Genomic DNA, 24,927 nt, shown 5'->3' with positions numbered 1-24,927 from the left:
AACTCATCCACTCGCTTTTCTTCATAAACTACTAAAAATGCAGCCTATAATTGAGTAGTTTCCAAATTTTTATTTTCACTAGGTTAATCACCACAACTATGTTTTCTTTGTTATTTAAAACAAGGGTCACTCTGTTTGTTCTGGCATCTGAGTCATGACTATAATTTGCACCAAGCATGTAACAGATCTGTTATTTGCTCTGTGTCTTTTCCTTATTCTGGCTGACAGAGTTCATTGTGACCATTCTTGACTCAGCTTAATTGTACTTAGTTTCTTAAATATGTGACACAAGATAACATACAGTTAATGCACCGGTGCTTCTGGGCTCCCTTGTGGTTCAGTGAGGTACAATATGCATTTGTCACTTTTTGTGCTTCTGAAAGTTTTTTGTTTTGTTTTACAAAACATGCAGACATAACTACCCCAAATGGCAGTCAAACCAACTCCTTTCCACTGGGTTACTACCCAAAGTTGAGGGCCAACTAATGAGTTTCATGGCTGAACAGGTTTCTCTGTGTCTGTGCTGGGCCTTCATAACTATTTAGAGAGAGTCAGGTGCTGTGAGACTGGTATCACAGCCAGACCAGGCTAAGACCAGACCACCTTGCTAAAGATAAGCAGCTTTAGTCTAGACAGTGTCTTGATGGGGTACTGCATAGAAACCACATGAACATTCCTTTGAGCTCCATGATGAAAGAAAGGTAGGACATAAATGTAAGAAAACAAAAACAAGTAAGACATGAAGACAGTTGTTACCTAGGCAAAGTCCCTGCCTGACCTTGAAGTCTTCCGCATCTGAGGGACCTAAGTGCAGGCCTTAGTGAAGTCACGCTGGAACTTGGGAGCAATTGATCACCCAGAGAACACTGTGCAGAACCCTGTGCAGCCTATGAAAGTCCATTGTTTCCTAGTCATCGCTCCAGCACATCCTGACACCTTTGACCCAATGTTACAGCCACTTATATTGCCCTATGCTCAAAGTTAAGCATGCTTAAATCCCATTCATTTCAATAGTCTGCACACTTAATTTTAGATTGCATCCACTGAAAGGCAGAAAATGGATACCTTGTGGAACTTGGACTTTGTAGAAAGGACCACACAGCCCTCTGGGCGTTGCCTGACATATCAGTAATATCAGAACAAGATGAGTTCTCCTTGGGCTGTTCTCTTTAGGCTCTTTGCAGTGTGGAGAATGCCTTAGGAATTTGCTTTGTTGTTGGGGTTTTATTTTTTAATGTTTCCTTTTGGGATGAAGGAGCATTGGTGTTGCCTCATTCCAGCAGCTGTGCAAAGTTTAATCCAGGGTGTTTGATCCTGGTTTCAACTAAGCCTCGAGATTGCAGCCAATGGTTCATTTGGTGATTGGAGTTTGCAGTGCTGTGGTCCCTCTCAGCATCATTTACAATTATGGGGTCTGAAACCTGTTTTTCCCCCCCAATAAATGGATAGTAAAATGTGTCTGGAGATTAAACATCATTCTTTGTAGCATGTTCTCTGAATGAATGAAGTGATTTTGCATTCTAGATGATGTTAGAAGGGTGTATGGTCACTTGTAGAGAAATAAATGCGGCTGGTAGCTAGAGATGTGACGGCCCAGGAAAAAAGGGAACATTTGGGGGGAAACATTTGTGTTCCCCCCTCTTTTTTGTGGAAAAATATTTTTAAAATCAATGTTTTCCCCAATTTTTCAGTTTTTTCCTGAGTCTTTACATCTCTACTAATGCTAGCCACACTCAGAGTGGACCCTTTGAAATCAGTGGACATCCATTAATTTCAGTGGATCAGCTTTGAGTATGATTAATATTGGGTATCGGTCACTGACTTTGGAAATGCTGGATGTTTTGCCCTTTTGAGGCAGGACCTATCCACAAACTTAATGTCTCCCTTAGCCATACATAGGATTTGAGTCCATGACCTTTCACATTTCCTGATAATCAAAACCTAGTTTACACTGAGGTGGTCGCTCTGCCCATGGTTTGTACCACTCCAGAATCAGAGCTGGTTTAACATTAGGCAGAGTGAGGTGGCTGCTTCTGGCAGCAGGTGTTGAAGAACAGAACTGTGTGTGCCATACACAGCCTGCCCTGTGCCCTGTAAACCACCCTCCTGCCCTGAGATATGGTGGAGGACATTGTCCTCTTGCCAGTTTTGAAAGTAAGATTCAGCTGCCAGTCTGGCTGGCTTCTGTATGTGAAATTGGGAGGGTGTGTGTGCACGGTCCTGTCTTCAGGCAACAAAACGCACTTAGCTGGCCCTGTTCAGAATTGTAGGTAGGGTTTCACAGGATAGAATATTCCTCCACACAAAATTTCTCCTGCACTTAAAAAACTAGATGGTCAGGGACAAAACTAGGCTAAAAGCCTTCTCTGGGACATGCTGCTGCTTTTCTATGCAAAGGGAGTTAGTATGGCGCAGTAGCCAGGAACCTCCAGGCTTCTCTGTCTGGCCTAACAGACTCTTCCCCAGGCCACACCCCTCACTACACCCCCCTTGAATACTTTGGCCTGGCTGGAATGTTGCCTCTTGTTTGCCTAGACCCAGGATGGAGAGTGGTGTTTGAATAAATAGAAACTTCTGACTTTTGCATGAATGGAATGCAGCCTACTATGCAAAGATAGGGCTTACATGTATCGCTCCTCCCAATTTTGCCTTTGGCCCTGGTCACCTCTGGCATGTGGTCCCTGGAAAGTTGCCCACAAGATTATATGGCCCTCAGTCTGAAAAAAAGATTTCTCTAACCCTGATATGGGGGAACATTCATTGTTTTGATCCCCCACCTGAAGTCTACAGGGTTACAGCCCAGGCATGGATTGACCACCTCAGTGTGAACACGGCCTCATTCATAAGTTAATTAAGTGGGAATTTCATCTATGGTCAAGCCAAATGGAATGGGGTAGGAAATTTTAAAGAGGCAAGTTGGGCTAAGCAGCCATCCACATCAGACATTTTGGTGCCGCTGCATAGCACAGAAGGGACATCACTTCCAGGAAATGTCAGTAGCCAGCGGTGGTGTGTTTGTAAACTGGATGGATAACAAAAATCTGCAGAGCAGAAAGGTCAAGAAAATTAGTCTGGGACAGTGACATAACCATGATATGTTATGGAGTATGAGGCTTTGTGTATGGGGAATACTTGGGAATTCATCTTGAAGGGAAGAAGTCTTAGGTCTTCAACTGGCCCTAGATCCAAGAAAGCACTTAAACATATGCATCCTTTATTTTTAAGAGCATCAGTAATCCATTTGCTAAGCTACTCACCCTTGGATTTCCTGAAGTAAACTGAAACCTGATTGGGCTGAGACAGGGAAAGCCCATGACCCCCCCTCTTTCTCTCTCTCTCACACACACACATTCTTGGGACTGTTGTCCACACCTGACTATTTTGCCAAAGCGGGCGGGATGTTAATGAAATACAAAACTACAAAACACAGGTTAAAAATGTTCAGCTTTTGAACCACAGTGTCGTTTGTTTCAACTGTGCTAATAAGCACCAGAGGAGATGATTTTTTAAAAAACCCACACCAATATGTATCTTCTGTTCTGTTGGGGTTCCTCAGGAGTCTATTGTACATGGTGACTTTCAGTGACCTCATAAAATATTATGCTTCTTAATTCCATCTGCATACTGATGACTCTCTCCTCTACCTCTCTACCTCAGAACCTAGCTACACATCATGCGGGAGTCAGGGCATGTGCCTGCTGCCAATTCTCTCCCTCACACCAACCTGGTTTGTATTGCATTGCATCCAGTATTTCATCTTCCGCACTCCTATTAATTGCTTGCTGCTTGTAGGTAGCGCTTGCCCTACCATTAGGCAGAGTAGGGGTGGAAAGATCTGCCAATTTAGGTTCTCTCAGCTTCTTGTTTTTTCCAGTCTTAAATTCAGTTCTCCACATTTCTACAGCAATCTGCCTGCTTTTGTTTTTAAAAAGATCCTCATAAAAATTCTCCAGCATTTAAGTGTGAATTTCTCCAGTTTTGACTAATGTACACATTTTTGCAAGCAATTCCTCATCGTACAATGCATTTTTTCATATGTTACATTCACTCATATATTCATTTTTGCACACTTTCCCTTTCCCTTAACATGTGCATTTTTGTAAACATTGTTTGATTGGCGAACTGCATTGCAAAAGTCAAATAAGTGTGCATTTTGAAGGATGGCTATGTTTCAGTTCTCATATGGTTTTGGAAAGGGTGAATTTGACAGATTCGGCTTGAAATGCAAATGAGCCAAATTTCTTGCCCATCCCTAAGGCAGAATGAGGTGGCCATTTCAGGCAGCTAATTTGGGGTGCTATGCAAGGGCAGCAAATTAACTATTTAATCAATGAGGAGAGACTGATTAGCCTTGAGAAGAGAAGACTGAGGAGATATATGATAGCACTCTTCAAGTGCTTGAAAGGTTGTCGCATAAAGGAGGGCTAGGATCTCTTCTTGATTGTTCCAGAGTACAGGACATGGACTCATGGGCTCAAGTTACAGGAAGCCACATTTCAGTTGACCATCAGGAAAAACTTTCTAACTGTTAGAGCAGTATGACAATGGAACCAATTACTTAAGGAGGTGGTGGGCTCTCCAATACTGGAGGAATTCAAGAGTATGCTTTAATATGGATTCCTGCATTGAGTAGGGGGGTTGGACTTGATGGCCTTATAGGCCCCTTCCAAATCTACTATACTATGATTTTATGTATTACTATTGTATTTTTTTTCTCCCAGGGAGAGGTACATGTGGAATTTTCTGTTGCAGGTGCCAAAAATAACTTGGCCAGCTGTGAGTACTAAGCACCTTGACTTGAGAGGGGAACCATTTCCTTGCTTCGCTTCAGGCACCAAACTATCTTGGGCTGGCCCAGTCTGTGGGGGGCATTCAGGTGTTGACAGTGTTGCCCATCATGTCATGTACCTCTTTCAACAAGTGGATATGTGGAGTGGGAGGTATGTGGATCAGCAGAAAGTCCACAATCTCCATCACATGGAGCCATCCATTCCTGTGCTGTCTGAAAGTTTCTCCCAAATAAATTTTTTCCTGACCATTCTCCATCAATTAATGAGAAAAGAAATTATATTTTGAAATTTTCAAAGGGGGCAGAAAAAATGGTGAAATTCTCATGGGGGTGTGTGGCTACAGGGTTTTTGCCATGCTTACCTTTTAAGGTGGCTGGGGGGTATTTGTGTGTGTCCTTTCTTTCATCCCACAAATCATCTCACCAGTGCCCTGCACTCTGCAGCCTTCCCAGTTGACCATGCTTCTGTCTAGCCCAGGAGAAGATATTGTGAGGTAACTCCTCCCATGGGCCTTTTTCAGATCAGGAAGTGTGGACAGCCAGGGAGGATGCATATCAACAAGTTCAGGCAGCCAGAGAGGCTGAAGAAATGCTTCCTGGAAATAAAAACAAACACACATACACACTCCTTTGCCATCTCACAATGAAAATGTAGCTTCAAAACCCCACACCTCCCTAAATTCTAAAGAAATGTTAGTGCAGTGAGAATGAGGCAGAAAAACTAAAGCCTCTTTCTCAGAGGAAGAATACTTTTGTCCACAGGCCTAATGCTGTGAATTAAATTTATACTGTAGAACAGGACTTCCCAAACTGTGGCCCGTGGACCACCAGTGGTCCGCAAGCTTCATTCAGGTGGTCCATGGTGTGTCTGTGAAGGACACATACAATTTAAATTCTACAGAATTCAAATTGTAATACAACAAAATATAGGAAACAAAAGAAGCACGAAAAATACAATTAAAAATCTTACAGCATCTAGCATAGCACATTAGAATTGCTACAAGAGGCAGAAAAATCATTTAAGTGGTCCTCCAAGACCCTCAGCAATTTCCAAGTGGTCCATGGGGAAAAAAGTTTGAGAACTCAGAGGGTGGGACAGAGAATAAGACAGAGTCTGGAGTGGGGACACAATAAATTGGCTAGATCCAATTAAGCAATGGGGCAAATGGGGGAGAATTTGTGCATATCGTACAAAGATTAAAAGGATTTCCGTAATGATTTCCTGTTTCTGGAAGAGAATCCGTAACAGGAGAACGTGGAGGATTATCTCAAACGTAATAAGGCAATTCACTCATTTACATTATTCAGTGATTATAAACCAATTTGTGTTCTAAACAAACTCACACACAAATACAAACAAAGTTGGAAGTTAGTCAGAAAAGGTGTGAAAGGATGACACTATTTCCTAAAGTAGACCAGTTTACTTAGAAAACAACAGTAGTATGAACTATGGGGTCACAGCATTTTAGGCTCCCAAAGTTAAGGAGAAATATTATTCCTCAAAGCTGTCTGTGCAGGAGGAAGAGATAAGGGTAAGCACTAGTTCGTATCCAGGGAGACCCTGTGGAGCTCCCCTTGGCCATCTGCTGCAGTGTGGTCCTGTGTAGCAGAGATGAAGACCCAGGGCAGAATTTTTTCTCACACAGACGTAGGCTGCTTTCAGACATGGAGCTTATTGTATTAGTTTAAAGGATTAAAAAGGTAGCACTTGTGTCCTGATTTCTAAAATTCCTTTCACACTGCAGTACCTGTTGCGTTAAGGAACAGTAGATTTTTCTACTGTAGATATACTGGCATTTTGCGCAACTGTCTTTCACACGGCTGCAATGAAAATCATGTTTTTGTCCCTTACCCATTATACACATGCACATTGTAGTTCCCCACTGTGTAGAAGGACTAAGATCTCATCCTGTCGCCATTCAACTCTTCCTTTGGCATCTGACATATATACAACTAAGATATATATATTAGTTGTATAGACACAGGGGGTGGGTGGGAAATGCTGCTACTACCCGTACCTACGCCGGAATACTGGTACAATTTTTGTCAGGCAAAAAAAAGTGCACCTAAAGGGCGAGAATACACTGCATGCTCGGATGCCTGTCACGTGAATGGCTACAGCTAACAAACTCCCTCCCACAATGTTCTGGGTTCCCAAGTTTGCAAACAGATTATTTCTGGTTTTATTTATCATGAAAATTAGTGCTAAACTTGCACTATATGCCACTAGAATCCCAGAACTTAGCTTGTACATTGTGTGAAAGGTCAAACATAATGCGCAAATTACCAGGTAAGAAATCGTCAGAATAATGGAAAATAAAGTGCCATGTGAAAGCAGCCATAGGCACACACATGGTAAAGTGTTCTTTAGAACAAACATCCCAAAGTGGTTTTCCTACCTGGTTTCAGTTATTTTGAAAAGTATTTTAAGAACCTGTAATTGTTAGTGTGTGTGTGTGGGGGGAAGGGTTTGTGGAGTCCCCCCCCCCCATTTCCATTAGGGATGGCAAATCTATCCATTTCAGTTTCTCATGGGTTCTCAGATTCCACACTTAACTTCAGTTCTCTACATTTCCACATCAGTTTGCATTAAAAAAAAAAGTCCTCATGAAAATTCATCAGCATTTTAGTGCAAATGTATCCTAACATATGCATGTTTATTTGCAATTTTGCCTAATATACATATTGCTATGCACATTTTATCCCCAATATATTGGCTGTATGCATTACTTGGCTGGAGAACTGCATTGCAAAATATGGAGAAGTGTGAATTTCAAAGGATGGTTGTGTTTCTGTTTGTGTATTGTTTCAGGAAGTGCAAATGAGGCGGGGTTGCCTTTAAATGCAAACTGATTTGAACCCCCCCCCCATCTCTGGTTGTAAGGCAGACAAGCATAAATGCAGTAACTTGATCATGCATCTTTTGCATTGAAGACACAAGCCCCCACCTTTCTATGTCTCTTCCTATGGCAGGATTGCTCACACATCAGGGTATATACGCATATCAAGTCACTTCTAGGTGGATGCACTGTAATGTGCCAACAGACCTTCAGAGACCAAAGGTAAGAATCTGCCCTCAAAAGTTCACTCTAATGCATTGCAGATGAAAATAAGAAATTATTCAAAAATGACGCAGACAAAACATCTGCAATGATCTTGACTTATAGCTAAACTGTACTCCCTGATCAGAGAAATAAGATAGGATGACAACGTTGCACTGAATTGTGAAATCCTAACCCCACTTATTTGGAAGTGAGTCCCACTGATTTCAGTGGAACTTACTTCTGAGTAGACATGGCCAGGATTGCAGCTATAGATGGATTTGTGGACCATTAGCCAGTTCATTAACTTTGTTTTTAAGATGCCGGAAGGCTCCTTGCTGTTTTTGCTTCATCTGGAAGTACTTTTGCATTCCAACTTGTCACTGGAGTCCCAAGTGGCTTCTATGGCTAGGAGTGCTTATGCCCAGCTGAGGGTGATTCACCAGTTGTTCTTGGATTGGGATAGCCTGGCCTAAGGTGTCCATGCTCTGGTGACTTCCTGTCTGAACTACTGTAATGTACTGTATGTGGAGCTGCCCTCAAGGACAGTCTGGAGGCTGCAGCTAGGCAGAATATGGCTCCTAGGTTGGTAAGTGGAGCAGCCTGATGAGACCATGTATCAACCGGCCTGAAAGTGCTGCACTGGCTGCCAGTGAGCTACCAGACTCAATTCAAGGTATTAGTACTAGAGTATAAAGCCCTAAATGGTTTGTGACTCAAGTATCTAAAATATCATTTTCCCCAGTATCAACCATCTTGAACCCTATGATCCTTGGCCTTGTTGGTGATGCTACCATCAGGAGCTGCCCAGTTGGTGCTGAGACATCACAGGCCTTTTCAGTGGTTGCTCCCCATTTGTGGAATGCCCTCCCCGGTGTGGTGCGTCTGTCTCCATCACTAATGACTTTCAGGAGGAATTTGAAAACATTCCTGCTTACTCAGGCATTTGATGGCTGAAGAGAACTGTTCCTGGCAACCTGGAGATCACTGGATGAATGAATGTTTTTAGCTGTAACTGTGTTTTAGAATGTTTTCAAGTGTTTTTAGAATGCTTTTCTTTTGTTGTTAAATTGTTTTGTTGATGTGTTTGCCACCCTGGATTCCTTTGCGAGGAAGGGTGGGATATAAATTCAATAAATAAATAACTTTGAAACTGAACTTATATTGAAAATATGTATATTCCTGCATTGGTGAATGACAAAACGGAACACAAACTTGTGCAAAATAAACAATTGCAGTACTGCTCAGAAGATGTACAGGTCTTTGGGGCAGAGCATGAGAAACATCTATCCTTCAAAATGTGCACATATCTGAATTTTGCAGTGCAGTTCCCCAAACAGTGTTTACAAAAATGCATATATTAGTGGAAATAACATATAAAAATGTGTAACACTAAATTTTAGATGGGAAAAACAAGAAACAGAAAGAACTGACAGATCTTTCCATCCTTAGTTGCAACCTATTCCTCCCTCCATTCCCCAAATTATCTATTGCCAAGTTCCAGTTCCTCACCTATCTTTTTATTCTGGGGTTGGCGATTGAGGAGATAGGTGGCAGCTGGGCCAGATTTTATACAGGAATTGCTAGTTCCCAACCCTCTTAAGCAGTCTGCTTGGGAGACATAGCTATTGCAGGCTTCCCCCAGGCACCTGGTTGGCCACTGTGAGAACAGGATGCTGGACTAGATGGGCCACTGGCCTGATCCAGGAGGCTCTTCTTGTGTTCTTCTGACTCAAGTAGGTATTTTGCAGGGTTAGGTTTTACTGCAGAAATGCTATGTTTTTTGAGGTATTTGTAAACTATGGAGTTGCCACCGTTGTTTGACTCTGTCTCCATAACTCAATTATTTCCTAGAAACACTGGTGTGTGTGTAGTTAGAGCAGCAGCAGCAGCTTTAAAAACTTGTACTGTTTAATTGTCCAGAGGTACCTTCAGCCCCCAGTCCTCCAGCCATGCATGCCTAAGTTAATAAGGCACTGGCAAAATTCCTTGTGTAGAAAAAGTTGCTGTAGCTTCTTAAAGTTTTATAAATCAGAGCAGATGCCGGACTTCTTGTTGCCCATTTTCTGGTCCCTCCCCTTCTTTTCTTAATAGACACACACACGCACTCTCACACACCTCTTTCCTTAGCTCATTGCCCCCTCCCCAAGCAGGGAGAAGTCATTATATGCAAAGATCAGCTTACCAGTTGTCTTCAGAGCAGAGTGGCTGAGCGCAGAAGCTCCCAGTAGTTAGGCATAGTGAGTGAGGCAGAGGAGAGAGACATGCATTGAGCAACAGCCCAGGACTGTGATACTTTGGAGAGACCAGTCCATCTGTTAGCTGTTAGCACTTGGCAAAAGGGATCCCACCTCTAGGAGGGTTGTCAGGTTGGGTAATCATGTTTTTCAGCTACCTGTTATTAATATTGCTCCACTTTCAAGCCGTGAATCTAGCAAGACCTGAGGAAGAGGTAAGCTGAGGATAACACCTTGTCAGAAATCATCCCCACATTGTTTTTGCTCCTCTGCCCTATCTCTACCTGTCAAAAGATGGGAGGTTGTTCTGTGCAGTGGGTTCGCCAAATACTGTTGGTGCAACAGAAGGAACAGAAGTAGCTACTGAAATGGTAGTTCGCCTGGTTTGTTTGACGAGTCGATGCGTTGTGTTTTCTGTGAAATGAGATGAATATGTTGTGCATGCCAGGAGAACTTGAAGAAATTGCTTTAAATGCTGGTCTGTTTATTACACACTGCAGTATTAGACATCTGTGGGTGGGGCTGTGTATTTTAGAGAATTCTGTAGGAAGAAGTGTGTGATGGAAGTTTGCTATTTTTTGTCGTCTGGTTTTGGGAATGTCCCAGCTCTTCTAGTTATGAGCATGTCCAGTTCACATGTTTTGAGAAGGATTAACTAGCACAGGAATAGTGAAAACTGCCTGTTTTGGAATGCATGTCTGTGGTTTTATTTAGAATGTGTTTGGTTACAAGCATATTGAAAGGAGTATATGAAGTTGGATTCTCAGTCTGTGCCATTTAATACAAAGGTTGTAATCCTGTGCATTCTTACCTGGGAGTAAATCCCATTGTATTCAGTGGGACTTTCTTTGGAGTAGACATGCTGTGAGTGTGTTTAGTTGAAGGCAAGTTCCTTTGAAACCAATAGGTCTCATCTCTGTGTGCTTTAGATCTAAGCTTTCTATGAGAAATGTTGGAGATCAGCTGTGCCCTCCTACGTAGTTGAACCAAAAATCTCAGAGATCCATTATATGGACTGAAACAGATTTGGAAAGCCACACACCTCATAAAACAGTTTAATTATTTGAAAGACTGCCATAAATATGCTGATTGCATTTGCCCTTTCCATTAACTTCTGTTCCAACCAATTTCAATACATATTTATGTCTGCTTATAAAGATCAATGGATAGAAGTCTTCCTGTATGCAGAAGAATTAAATAGAAAGTGCCAGCTAAGCCTTTTGTTACTCTTGTCAGACATTTCCAGCATAGCTTTATAGGCTACTCTCAACTACTTTCCCTGTTGCTGGAGTGAGCTGAGCTTTACATCTGTGCCTCTAGCAGCTGGCTTGATGCTGCAGATCACTTTCACTCCTAGCAATATACTGTGTGCATGTGTCTTTGGAAGAGATGGGGGATGAATCCGTTCAGCAATTTCTGAAACCAGAGCTTTGTTTGGAAGTCACTCTGGGTAGGGAAATGCCTTGGCTGATGTAATTAAATAAATGCACAGAGCTCCTTGGAGTGGAGTCTGAATTAATTTTGAGTACATTGATGTTCACTGTGCCAGGCGGCTGCCCCTTGCCCTATGTTTGTTTGTAAAGTTCATTTAATTTTGTGTTGGTTTTTACTGAAGCAAATAGAAGTGTAGATGGACTTGGACACAGGAATCTGTCTTTATAAGGAGTCAGAGCTTTGGTCTATCTAGCTCAGAATTGTCTACACTGACTGGCAGTGGCTCTCCAGGGTTTTGGGTTGGGTTCTCCAGCCTGGAGGTGCCGGGGATTGAACCTGGGACCTTCTGCATGCAAGGCAGATGCTCTGCCGCTGAGCTACGGCCCTCCCCCAGTGAGGCACCAGAAGTTGTCAGTGGGGTGTCAGAGAATGGCTATGAAGGCAGGCTAGGAGGGAAGAAAGGTGAAGAATTCTTCTTTAGCTTGGAGGGGAAATCCTGCTTAAATTTGGGCAAAGGAGCCAAAGAAGAATAGTGATGCTCCCCTCATATTTGAGGAGGGCATTGCAAGCCCAGATATAAGACTCTCGGCAACATCTCATTTAGGGATGGGGCAGCAATTGAACCTGGGACCTTCTGCATGAAAAGCCAATGCTCTGTCACTGAACTAGAGTCTATCCCATAAGAATGTAGGTGTGATTTCTACTGTGATGACTAGTGCCTATAAAGAATCAAATAAGACTGACATATGCACGTAAGAAGTTGCCTTTTACCGGGTCAGCCCATTGGTCTGCATACCTCATGATTGCATAGAGTGACTGCAGCATCTCTCCAGGGTTTCAGATGGGGGGCTTTCCCAGCACCACCAGGAGGTGCCAGGGGCTTTGCATGCACAGCATGTGCTCCATCACTTAGCTATAGCCTCCCCCCTGCTAGACTTTCCTTGCCCTGGCTAGAGAGACTGTGGCTGCTCATATGGAAAGTATTTCTGTCACCACGGAGTGCACATGTGGTCTTGAGAAAACCATATGAAGCTCAAATCCAGAACGGCAGCGGAGGGTTTGGCTGCCAGCTGCCCTCATTAGCCATTACAGCAGACCCTGTGTTCTTACCTGGAAATGAATTGCTGCAGGAGGAGTTGCACCATGGAATGTTTTCACACTGTAAACTGGCTGTCACATGCTTTAGACTTTTCCCAGTCCATTAAGCTCAGCGCTCAAAAGCACACAGAATGTGAAAACAGGCTGTTTTATTATCTCTGAAACGGGGGGGGGGGACACACTGCTTTGCTAGACAAGAGGGAGCATGGCCTCATTGTTGAGGCAACTGAGCCAGCTTGGACTGGACTGGATCTTTCACCCAACCCAGTCAGCCAGTCGCACCTAGTTGGCTGGCTGGGGTAGGATAAGTGAGGAAGCCTTGCTGTGCAATGGGGGGGAGGGCTCTTTAGATACTAATATGTATAACTTAACTTACATCAAATGTTTTTATGCTCTCCTCTTTAATTGGTAATGTACATATCTTCAGTCTTGCAGGGCGGCTTCCTGCTCCTACTGCTGCGTGGGGCCCTGGGCATCTGCCCCAAAGTCCTGCCCTGATGGCACCACTAGCATCAGCAACAGGGGTGTCTTCCCGCCACTTCCTTCCTGTATTAAGGTTGAGGACAGTGGTAGGGTCACTGGCAGCTGGTGGCTCCGTGTCAGTGGGGCAGTGGAATCTGCTTTGGGTTTTAATCCAAACTTTCAAGGAGCTGTCCAGGAAGCACCTCTTGAAAGTTCAGACTAACACCCAGAGTGGATTCCACTGCCCCAGTGACATGGAGCCGCCACAGGGGCTGGTTTATGTTCTGTTTTTTGCTGATCTAGCTATGAATGGTTACTGCTCCTTTCAGCCAAATTGCCTTGCAATCATTAAAAGTCATAAGCCAACATAGCTAGACAGAAGGTTGGGAATCGTTTTCAGCTTGAGGGCCACATTTCCTCATGGGAAACCTTTTGCCAACCACATGCTAGTGGTGGCTATGGCCAGAAGCACACGTGGGTGGAGTAATGGGTGTGGCTCTGATCTTTGTACAATAGACCACATTCCAGCCATTCAAAAGCTATAGGTTTCCACACACAGACAGAGACAGTTTCTCTCTCTCTCACACACACATACACACACCCCTCCGTCCTTCATCCAAAGTCCACATCCTAGCCAGGCAAAAGCACTCAAGGAGGCACAGAGGAGGATGCAGTCTGGGGAATAGATGGTGTAGCCTGGGGAGAGTCTTGGGGGCCAGATGGGCAGAAAGACGCAAGACGTTGGTACTCTGCAGGTCACAAGAGAAGTAAGAAAGTTATCTGAAGAAGACAGAAAATAAATCTCAACAAACTAACCCTGTATTATGTAAGAATAGATGGATCAGCCTGTTTCTGTTTTGTATGAGTTCCACATCCATTGAGTCTTAATCTCGTTCCATCCTGTTTTCTGCAAATTTTTAAAACACACATTAAACTAATTCAAGTTGTATGCATTTTTATACACTTTCCATAAAATACAGATTTCCTCTCAAAAGTATGCACACTTTTTTCCATTTCCTTCACAAAACATGCATTTTTGTACTCGTTTGAAATGAAACTATATCACACAATTTGAAGAAGCGCATAATCTGACTATAAATTGCTTTCTGATCCTCACCTAAGCCTGGGAAATGAAAATTAGATACATGCAGACTGAACGAGCCAGGCTGACCAATCCCAGCTGCAGTGCTGCCCAGGCACTAGAAATGGGTGAAAAATTGGATTCAGTTCTCATTTCAAGCCAAATCTGTCAAATTGCACTTTCTGAAACAATATGAGTACTGAAATGCAGCCATCCTTCGAAATTCACACTTACTCAAATGTGGCATTGCAGTTCACCAACCAACCAGTGCTTACAAAAATGTATATGTAAGAGCGAAGTGTGCGTAAAAATGAATATATGAGTGAAAATAGCATACAAAATGCATTATATGATGAGAAATTGCTTGCAAAAATGCGTACATTAGTCAAAACTGCCTACAAAAATATTTATTAGAAGAAATTCACACTAAAATGCTTGAGAATTTTCATGAGGATTCTTTTTAAAAAACAAATATAGCAATTTGCTGCAGAAATGCGGAGAACTGAATTTCAGATTGGAAAAATGAGAAACGGACAGATCTTTCCATCCCTACTAGGTACCCAAATGATTTCCCCAGAATCTGAAACAGTTGTTCATCCCTGTGCACAAATTATACCTTGGAATGTTATATTGATGTGTGTAGGAATTTAAAATATTTTCCCCAAGCCCTGTTGAGAGCTACAGGAAGGGCTGTAGCCTAGTGGTAGAACATCTGCCTTGCGTGCAGAAGGTCCCAAGTTCAATCCCCGGCATCTGCAGGTATGGCTCGCAGAGAACTCTGTCTGAAATTCTGGAGAGCTACTGTCAGTCAGTGTAGGCAATACTGAGCTAGATAGACCAATGGTCTGACTTGATATAAGGCAGCTTCCTAGGCTCCTATGTATTCACATTTGGAATTCATGGTGGAAATCATCTTGCACATCATGTCCAAACACCTCTTTACAAAAAGAAAGATAAAAAGGGGACACTTGTGATTTTTCTCCTGTATCCATCTGGAAATGCTTTTCATGAAGCTGTCAGATACTGTGGGAAATATTGAGGCATACAAATGGCTTTCAAGCCTCAGAAAATGTTTTAATTAAAAGTTCGAAAGTTCTTGTCAAAATCTGGCCTAGCATTTCAATACAAAATCTCACTATCATCACCCTTTTAGCAGGTTGGCTTAATAATTATTTTGGTGTATCACTATGCATAGCATTCTTTTTGCATATTATTCCTCTGAGTATGCGCAGCTCTGTCTGGGAGAGACAAGTGTGTTAATGGAATTATTCTGCATCTTTCCACCAGAAGCCCATCTGGAAATGGGCCTGGCTGTGCATGTTCATTGTCTGCTGAGTAAACTGTACAGAGCTTTGTGCTGTTAGTGTAAGGTCTCTCTCTCTCTCTCTCTCTCTCTCTCTCTCTCTCTCTCTCTCTCTCTCTCTCTCTCTCTCTCTCTCTCTCTCTCTCTCGTGTCTCCCTAAGGCGATAGCTGGATTACTGGCAATGCTCACTGGGCTGTGGAGCAGGACACTTGTGGATCATGGAATTTAATTGCAATAGGGAATTTTTAAGCAAGGTTGCTTGGGTGAAAGAGAGATGGCCTGAGATACACAAAGCACAGAGTGCCAAGAAAGCTCATCCTAGGGGAGGGTTGTGGTTTCAGCTCCAGGCATAAGTGTTGATCTTGACCATGAGGCCTGTCCAAACACAATCTGGAACTCTGGTGATAAAACCATATCTGGAGTAGGGATGGAAAGATCTGTCAATTTAGGTTCTCTCAGTTGCTCATTTTTCCAATCTTAAATTCAGCCCTCCACGTTTCTGCAGCAATTTGCAATATATATTTTTAAATCCTTATTAATTTTTCCAGCATTTTAGTGTGAATTTCTCCTAATAATCTTTGTAGACAGTTTGCGCTAATGTACATATTTTTGAGAGTCATTTCTCATATAATGCATTTTTGCATGTTATTTTTGCTATTATATTCATTTTAATGCACTCTTTCCCCTAATATATGCAATTTTGTAAACATTGTTTGCTTGGCGAACTGCACCACAAAATTCAAACAAGTGCGAATTTCAATTCTCATAGTGTTTTGGAAAGTGTGAATTTGATAGATTTGGCTTGAAATGCTAACTGAATCAAAACTCTCACCAATCTCTACTCTGGAGTACAACTGAGACAAGCGTATTCTCTTCCAATCTTTTCCATCAAAATGCATGAGATGTGTGGACACCTCAGTGAATTTCGGGAGGGGACAAAACTTGTACAGTACAGAGTACTCTGGCTGATGCCCCCCATGCCTCTCCCCCATCATAAGAATAAGGCTACCTGATGAAATAATATTGCTCTAATGGGATATCCTAGGTAAAATAAAAATGCCAGTTCCTGGTTTGTCTAACTCCATTGCTTATGCCCTTCTGTCACAACCAAAACTTGGAGGATAAGGATGACCCATGTGTTTACTTCAACATGTTTCTGCCTGCCCCATCACTGGTGATTAGAGTGCACCAGGAAAATAATTCACTGTGATTAAAAGCTAGAACCTATCTGTCAAAATGAAAGATCTCTCCACCCCCTCCCTTCCCCTCTTCTGTTTTGAACTCTGGGTGTTTCCTCAGTCAGCTTGGTTTTATTTCTCAGAAAAGAAAAGGGAGAGACACTCGGAAGATTGGGGACTCGCTGATATGTTTAGAGACACCTTGTTAATGGTGCAGTCTGACTCACCAATAGGAAAGAATGTGCCTGATCACATTGTTATTCAGGGTGTACATTTTAATTAAAAGATGGGAATACACAATGCACAACCCTGCTATTTTGCATGATTTAATTTTGTCTGTACTCTGCCCAGGGCTCCTAAGAGAGAAAGGGTTGAACAAAGTAGCATTGTGCTGAAAAATTCTTCCACATTTTTTAACCATTCTCCATCAATGAATGAGAAAAGAAATAGCATTAGAAAATTATCAATGGGAAGATAATTTTTTAGTGAAATTCTCATGGATGGGCTGTGGGGTCTTTGTTTGCATTTATATTATTTTTGAGGTGCCAAAAGGGATTTATGACTCTTCATCATCATCATCATCATCTTCTTTCATTCCACAAATCTCTCTCAGTTGGTCTGCATTCTGCAGCCTCCCTGGGTGCCTCCAGTTCCTGAAAACACCATGCCATCCTCAGCTGTACTTTACAGGTGTGAAGCTGGGGAGGCTTCCTAATGTGGACCTGACAGCTATTCCCTGTTATAAATATTTTAAGTGAAGTCTTTTTTATTTTTAAAGAAATCAGTACAGATTTTTTTTTTTAAAGGACTTCCTAGGGATGGGCAAATCTACGAGTTTGGTTTCTCTCGGTTTCTCATTTTTCCACTCATCACTTCCCCACCTTTCCACATCAGTTTGCGATTGTTATTTTTAAAGTCCTCATGAAAGTTCATCAGAATTTTGTGCAAAATTCTCCTAAAACACATTTATTTTGCCTAAAATAAGCATTTGCGTAGCAATTGTCCCTTATATAATGCATTTTGTATGTTATTTTCACTAATATATGCATTTTAAAATACACTTTGCCCCAGTATGGACACATTTCTTGGCTAGAGAAAAATGCAAAATATGGAGAAGAGTAAATTACAAAGGATAGCTGTGTTTTGGTTCACATACTGTTTTGGAAAGTGTGAATTAGGTAGATTCACTTCTACATGTGAACCGAATTGACTCCCCCCCCCCCAATTTCTTGTACTTCCGTCCTTTACTGCTGAATAGACATGCAAAGGACAGCTTTCTCAATCTGCATGATGTATCCAAATAAGATGATAGTGAGTAATAATCAGAGGTACTCATTATTACTCCTTGTACCACATATCTAGAAGTGGTACATCAGCATTAATACTTGAAGTTTGCTTTGCTCTCTCTCTAAAACTAAACTGCTGTAATTTATTTTCATTCAGTCTATTTGCATTAATTTTAACAGCCTATAATCTATTCTTACAGCAGTTTAAACCTTAATTAAGTAATGGCTTGCCACCCGGTTGTTTATTTCAACAAAGCGTGATTTCATAGAAAGACATCCATCCTGACGTAGGAAGAACAGCGATACATTCTAAAAGAGGAGACATATTTGATTAAATGTTCCCACTTTCCCATGTGTGCTTGGTATTTGCTAACTTGAATTGAATTGAAACTTTATTTTTACCCCGCCCTTTTTCCAAACTGGAACTCAGGGCGGCTTACAAATAAAACTACGTGTAGTTAAAAACATAGAAAAACATACAGTTAAAATGCAATTAAACTATGCACAACCTAAAAACCATAAAAGGCACTTAAAAATCTAAAAACAATTTAAAATAATACAGATAATAATATAAAACATTAAAACAAGCCTTGTAAAGCCCAATCCTAAACACCTTCTATCCCAAAAGCCTGTCGGAATAAAAAAGTCTTTATTTGCCGACGGAAGGATGGCAAGGAGGGGGCCATTTGTGCCTCCCTAGGAAGGGAGTTCCAGAACTTAGGAGCAGCCACCGAGAAGGCCCTATCTTGCGTCCTGACCAATCGCACTTGCGAGGGTGTTGGGACTGAGAGAAGGGCCTCTCCTGAAGATCTCAGGGCCCGGGCAGGCTCGTACAGGGAGATACGGTCTGACAGATAGCCTGGACCTGGGCCATATAGGGCTTTAAAGGTCAAAACCAGCACTTTGAATTGTGACCAGAAACAAACTGGCAGCCAGTGGAGCTGTTGTAACAAGGGAGTTGTATGTTCCCTGTAACCAGCCCCTGTTAATTCTCTGGCTGCAGCTCTTTGTACCAGTTTAAGTTTCCGAACAGTCTTCAAAGGCAGCCCCACGTAGAGCGCGTTACAGTAGTCTTCTCTCATGCAGCTAAAGTACATGATTGATGGGGGCAATCTTGTCTATCTGGGGGATCCTTCATTTTCCAGTGGAGAAAAATAAGCCTTTCAGCCATAAAGAAGCTCTTGCATAAGCAACACTGACATGATATGCTAAATATACATACTACCGTGGCAATGATTTCAATGTGTAGTGTGTTTTTGCATTACCACTGGTGGTATGCCATACTGTTCATGCAGCACACCACAATGGTTATAACCGCTGTTAGTGATCTATGTGATGCATGGTAAACCAACCTGTCTCATAGTTGTTGATTGATAATTGTAGCTGGAAGACAGGCATGGTAACTGCAATTGCTGCTTAATTGTATGATTGCTCTGGAACCTGCCTACTGACTGCTTACATACACAGAAGTTTATATATCAACGATTGAGCTTCTGCAATCCCCACACACACTCACCCTGGTCCATTTGGGGTCATAACCATAGCTGGGAAATTTAGTGGAACTGTTTGTTTAAAAGAATGCTTTATGCCTGGTTGCTGTGGGTTATTTGGTAATGAAACAGCTGGATGTGGTTGCAGATGACACATGATTAAATGCTGCTGAAAGATTTATGTCGCAGAATAACAGGGCTACAGAGATTTGAGGGGATTCCTGCTCTTGGTTTGAAGACTTCTGGTTTGAATAGTGCATCACAACCACAGATTTCTTATATCCCCATCATTTCACCATTAATCACTGGACGTGGTCATGGATGACACATGCAAAATGCTGTGCGTAGATTTCCCCATCATCATCACTCACATGCTATTGCTACTGACTGGAATGTCGGAAGCTGCCTTGTGCTGAGTCAGACCGTCTAAGCCAGTGTTATCTACTCTTGATTGGCAGCAGCTGTCCAGGATCTCTGGCAGTGATTTTGCCCATCACCTCCTGTTTTGGGGTCCTGTTTAACTGGAAGTGCCAGGGATGGAACCTGGAACCCTCTGAATGTAAAGCATCTGCTCTGTCACTGAACTATAGTGCCCCCAGTCTCTGCATAGACTTTTTTGTGCATGGAGGTGAAAGCTTTCCTTCTCATGTCTGCAAAAGATCTTTTTTCATGTGAAAACCATTGAGCTGCTGATGCTCTTAGATGGGAAGCACCTTGGACAGCTCCTTGAAAATTAGGAAGCATCTTGGACAGTTCCTTGAAAATTTAGACTAAAACATGGAGTGGATTTCACTGCCACACTGACATGGAGCCACCAGTGGCCTCTGGGGGGATTTACAAGTGTGCCTCCATCTGTATCTATGAAATGTTGATAGGCATGAAGCACAGCACCAGTAAACAGCATGAAAAGACTTACTGTGCACAGCCACTGATTGTTCATTTTGGTGCAGGATTTTATAAAGCATGCATCAACTCCTTTTTGACAAATCTGCAGGCTGTCACATATCCCAATAAGGTCCTTTTTGCTCATGCAAATGATGTGTACTTAAAGATATATATTTTTAAGCTGCAAGCACTCCACCTTATCATATTTCCAACATGACTAAGAAATGGTACCTCAGCTAAGTAGCAAATCTCCCATTAAGAATGGCATGTACATAATTTATTTTATATTCTGTTGCCTAATCTGAAGCAAGTATATCAAGTATTTTCAAATGATATGATGAGTGAATTTGTGTTTACCATAATTATATCTTAATTAAATTCTGGTTTGGATGATTCCATCCCCTGACCAAGTGACCCATTTCTGATGGTTGCTTGAAAGCATATTATAGGCACTCACATAAAACCACATGTTGTCTCAGTCTGGCATCAACACATGGCATGGTTGGGCAAATGCTGGAGCCCACATATCCCAAGATGCCATCTACATAAATGATATTTGCTAGCATTGTAAGCTTGGGGGATGGTGCTGTTAAAGGGCAGATCTAGCATGGCACATGTTCCCTTTCATAGGTAGGCTGGGCTCACATAGTGACTGGCCCATGGTGAACTTCATGGATTTAAGCACAGGTCTCCCCAGCCAAAATTCAGCATGCTAACTGCTACCCTACCCTTTTGCCAACTTAGTATTCCATGACTATTAGTTAATCCTAATAAAATGCTGTTGCACTGTGTGCTGCTGATTTCTGGTGTATGTATATCTCACCTACCTGCATGTTTGGACGCTCCTTGGGGCATGACTATGCATGCTGTTTGCCAGCGTGGTATGGGGCCTGTCATACTGAGCTCCTGCATTTCCATAGGTGCCCCCAGACCAGTCTCCTCAGCATGCTGTAGGTCATGCTACAGCTCAAGCCCTCAGCCTCTAGCACCTGACCTCAGGGGCCCTGGGTGTGAAGAACCTATTGTGGATTTGGGTCTAGCCACTCCCTAGGCCCAGGCCGGCTCTGACATTATCCTGTCAGTGCTGTCTCCCGTCATGTATGCCATTCCACTATGTAAACTCGCCATTTGGTAAATTCCATTCATTCATTAGTGATCACTTGTGGCCGAGTAAGATTGTCTTCCAAGATAAGGTCTTTAACGGTGGGTCCGTAAGTGACTGTGGAAGCCAATTCTGGATCCACACAGCCCTCCATAGTGAAGACATAGGTTTCCAGATGGAAGATGGTCGTGATGAGGATTTGTTTGACGTGCCAGTTAGCTCGTTTGTCCCATTCACCCTGTATTTGTGCTTCTTTGAAGTCCATAGCGCCTTTGATAATAGCCGACCTCCATTTTGGACATTCATGGGCCGAGACTTCCCAGTTCTCGATGCTCATGTTACATTTTTTTAGATTTGCTTTAACAACAACTTTAAACCTCTTTTGCTGTCCACCGATATTCCGTTTTCTATGCTTGGGAGTAAAGTAGCTGCTTTGGAAGATGGTGATCAGGCATTCAAACAACATGGCCAGTCCAGCAAAGTTGATGTTGAAGGATCATTGTTTCAATACTGGTAGTCTTTGCTTCTTCCCAAACGCTAACATTAGTCCACCTGTCTTCCCAAGTAATTTGCAGAATTTCCCGGAGGCAGCGTTGGTGGAATCTTTCAAGAAGTTGAGAGTGGTGTTTATAAATGGTCTATGTTTCACAGGCGTACAGTAAGGGTGGTAGTACAATGGCTTTGTAAATAAGCATTTTGGCCTCCTTGTGAATATCCTGATCCTCGAACACTCTACGCTTCATTCAGGAGAATGCGGCACTTGCAGAGCTCAGACGATGTTGAATTTCAGCATCGATGTCAGCTTTTTCAGAGAGATGACTGCCAAGATAGGGGAAGTGATCGACATTCTCCAGTGTCACACCATTAAGCTGGATTGATGGTGCTGCAGAGGGACTAGTTCGCATCTGTTGATGAAGCACTTTGGTTATTTTAATATTAAGTGAGAGCCCAAGCTTTCCATATTTATTTTATTTTATTTATTTTTAAAACTTATATACCGCCCGACTAGCAATAGCTGTCTGGGCGGTGAACATATGCTTCTACAAAGACGTTTAGGATAGTTTGAAGATCTTTCTCTGAATGTGCAGAGACTACATTGTCATCGGCATATTGAAGTTCTACGACAGAGATTGACACTACCTTACTTTTTGCTTTCAGCCTACTGAGATTAAAAAGCTTTCCATCTGTTCGATATATGATTTCTACACCAGTAGGAAGTTTCCCCTCAATAAGGTGTAGAACCATAGCAATGAAGATAGCAAATAAGGTAGGAGCAATGACACATCCCTGGTTTACACTTGATCCGACTCTGAATGGATTGCTCTGAAAGCCATTGTTATCCAAAATTGTTGCTGTCATGTTGTCATGAAGGAGTCAAAAAATATTCACAAATTTATCAGGGCATCCAGTTTTCAGAAGGATAGTCCAGAGAGCAGTTCGATTCACAGTATCAAAGGCCTTAGTCAGATCAATAAACGCCATATATAAAGGTCGATTCTGCTCCCTGCATTTTTCTTCAAGCTGTTGTGCAGTGAAGATCATGTCCACTGTCTCCCTGGAAGGACGGAAACCATTTTGAGATTCAGGGAGGACATCCTCTGAGATAGATCGGAGGCGATTTGCGAGGATCTTTGCAAGGATTTTACCTGTGGTAGCAAGAACACAGATACCTCAATAGTTCCCACAATCTGTTCTATCACCCTTCTTTAAAAGGGTGATAATTATGGCATCCCTAAAGTCTTCCAGGATCTCCTCCCTCATCCAGATGTTTTTGATGAGCTTATGAAGTTGTTGTGTAAGTTCAGGCCCACCTTCTTTAAAGACTTCAGCAGGGATCCCATCAGGTCCACTAGCTTTGTTGTTCTTCATTTGTTGTTCTTCATTTGATTGATGGCTTTACTGACTTCATCCAAATTAGGGGATACTGCAAGCTCGTCTCTGGTTTGTTGTTGTGGAATTTGCAAGAAGACCTCACCAGCCACAATAGAGTTACGATTAAGGAGGTCTGGTAATGCTCTTTCCAGCGCAGTGCAATAGACTCTTTATCCTTAAGAAGTTTGGTACCATCCATTGAATGTAAGGGATTTGTACCATAATTTGTTGGTCCGTAGATGGCCTTTGTGTCATTAAAAAAGCCCCGTGCATCATGAGCATCTGCAAAATGCTGGATTTCTTGAGCTTTCTTCATCCACCAGGCATTCTTAAGTTCTTTAGTTCTTCTTTGGACCTCAGCCTTTGCACTGGCATAGATTTTTTTCTTAGCAGCACAATGTCTTTTTGCCATATCTGGAAGGCTTTCCTTTTTTTGTCAATAATATGTTCAATCTCACTATCATTCTCATCAAACCAATTCTGATATTTCTTTGTTTGGTATCCAATAGTTTGTTCACATGCTGCAACAATGGATGTCTTCAGTTTAACCCAGAGTTCCTCGACATTTTCAGGGAGTTCCATCGGTAGATGTTTCTTGAGAGTTGTTTGAAAGCAGGCTCACTTAATAGGATCTTGAAGGGCATGGATGATGGCTTTTTTCCTTGAAGCCTACATTGAGGAACAATATTAATGGCCATAGTGGATAGAATTAATCGGTGATCTGTCCAGCAGTCATCAGCACTCGTCATGGCCCTAGTGAGGAGTACATCACAACTATCCCTGGCATGGACAATTACATAATCCAGGAGATGCCAGTGTTTTGACCGAGGGTGCTTCCATGATGTTTTAAATTTATTTTTCTGGTGAAAGAGTGTGTTTGTGATAACAAGATTATGCTCTGCACATTTAGTCAGAAGTAGAATGCCATTGAGGTTGCTATTGCCAACTCCTTTTTTCCCAATGGTTTCTGGCCATAAATCAGAATCATGCCCAACTCTTGCATTGAAATCACTGAAGAGGATAATTTTATCCTCCTTAGGTATCTCTGATAAGATGGTGTCCAGCTGGGTATAAACATTTTTCTTGATGTCCTCATCAGCATCTAATGTTGGTGCATAAGCACTTAGAATAGTTGCCTGCTGGTTTTTGGTGAGTTTTAACTGGAGAGTTGAGAGTCGTTCATTAATGCCAATAGGAACTTCTAACAAGAGCTTCACAAGATTATTTTTAATAGCAAAGCCTACTCTGTGTATTTGTCGTTCTTGTTCAGGCAGTCCTTTCCAGAAGAAGGACTTTTTCTTCCTTCAGTTGTCCTTCTCCTGCTCTTCGAGTTTCTTGGAGTGCTGCTATGTCAATATTAAAATGTTGCAACTCCCTTGCAATGATGGCAGTCCTGTGTTCAGGACATTCACTATCTGTATTGTCCAGCAATGTCTGTATATTCCATGTTCCAAAGTTCAATTGTCTTTTGCAACCATTATGTGGTGACCCCACTGGATGCGATAATCCAGTCAGGGAGAGACATGAGACAGACTATGTTTAGGGCACCTTTTCTAGCCCCCTCCCCATACGGGGTGAGCAGAGTGGATCCTGAATAGGACTGCTCAGTCATGGATATAGCTGCTGAACTACTCAACTGCCTCGGTCCTTGAGCCAGGATGACTGAGT

At 42.3% G+C, this 24,927-nt stretch overlaps 1 protein-coding gene across 6 annotated transcripts in view; it reads left to right on the top strand.

The window, feature by feature from the left end:
- Positions 1-24,927, top strand: part of THSD4 (thrombospondin type 1 domain containing 4) — a 699,350-nt gene that overhangs the window by 434,089 nt on the left and 240,334 nt on the right. Inside the window, exon 1 of one of the 6 annotated variants that reach the window (XM_061595169.1) lies at positions 10,092-10,282. The exons of the other annotated variants lie outside the window; for them this stretch is intronic. Within the exon in view, the coding sequence (XP_061451153.1) occupies positions 10,211-10,282 (72 nt within the window). The 5' untranslated portion in view covers positions 10,092-10,210. Of the gene's footprint in view, positions 1-10,091; positions 10,283-24,927 lie in introns of those variants that run through there. 6 annotated transcript variants of the gene reach the window in all.

Source organism: Rhineura floridana, chromosome 14 (assembly GCF_030035675.1).
Source record: "Rhineura floridana isolate rRhiFlo1 chromosome 14, rRhiFlo1.hap2, whole genome shotgun sequence".
Classification (NCBI taxonomy): domain Eukaryota; kingdom Metazoa; phylum Chordata; class Lepidosauria; order Squamata; family Rhineuridae; genus Rhineura; species Rhineura floridana.
Note: the sequence above shows the minus strand (reverse complement) of the source record. Positions and strands in the feature narration are given on the sequence as shown.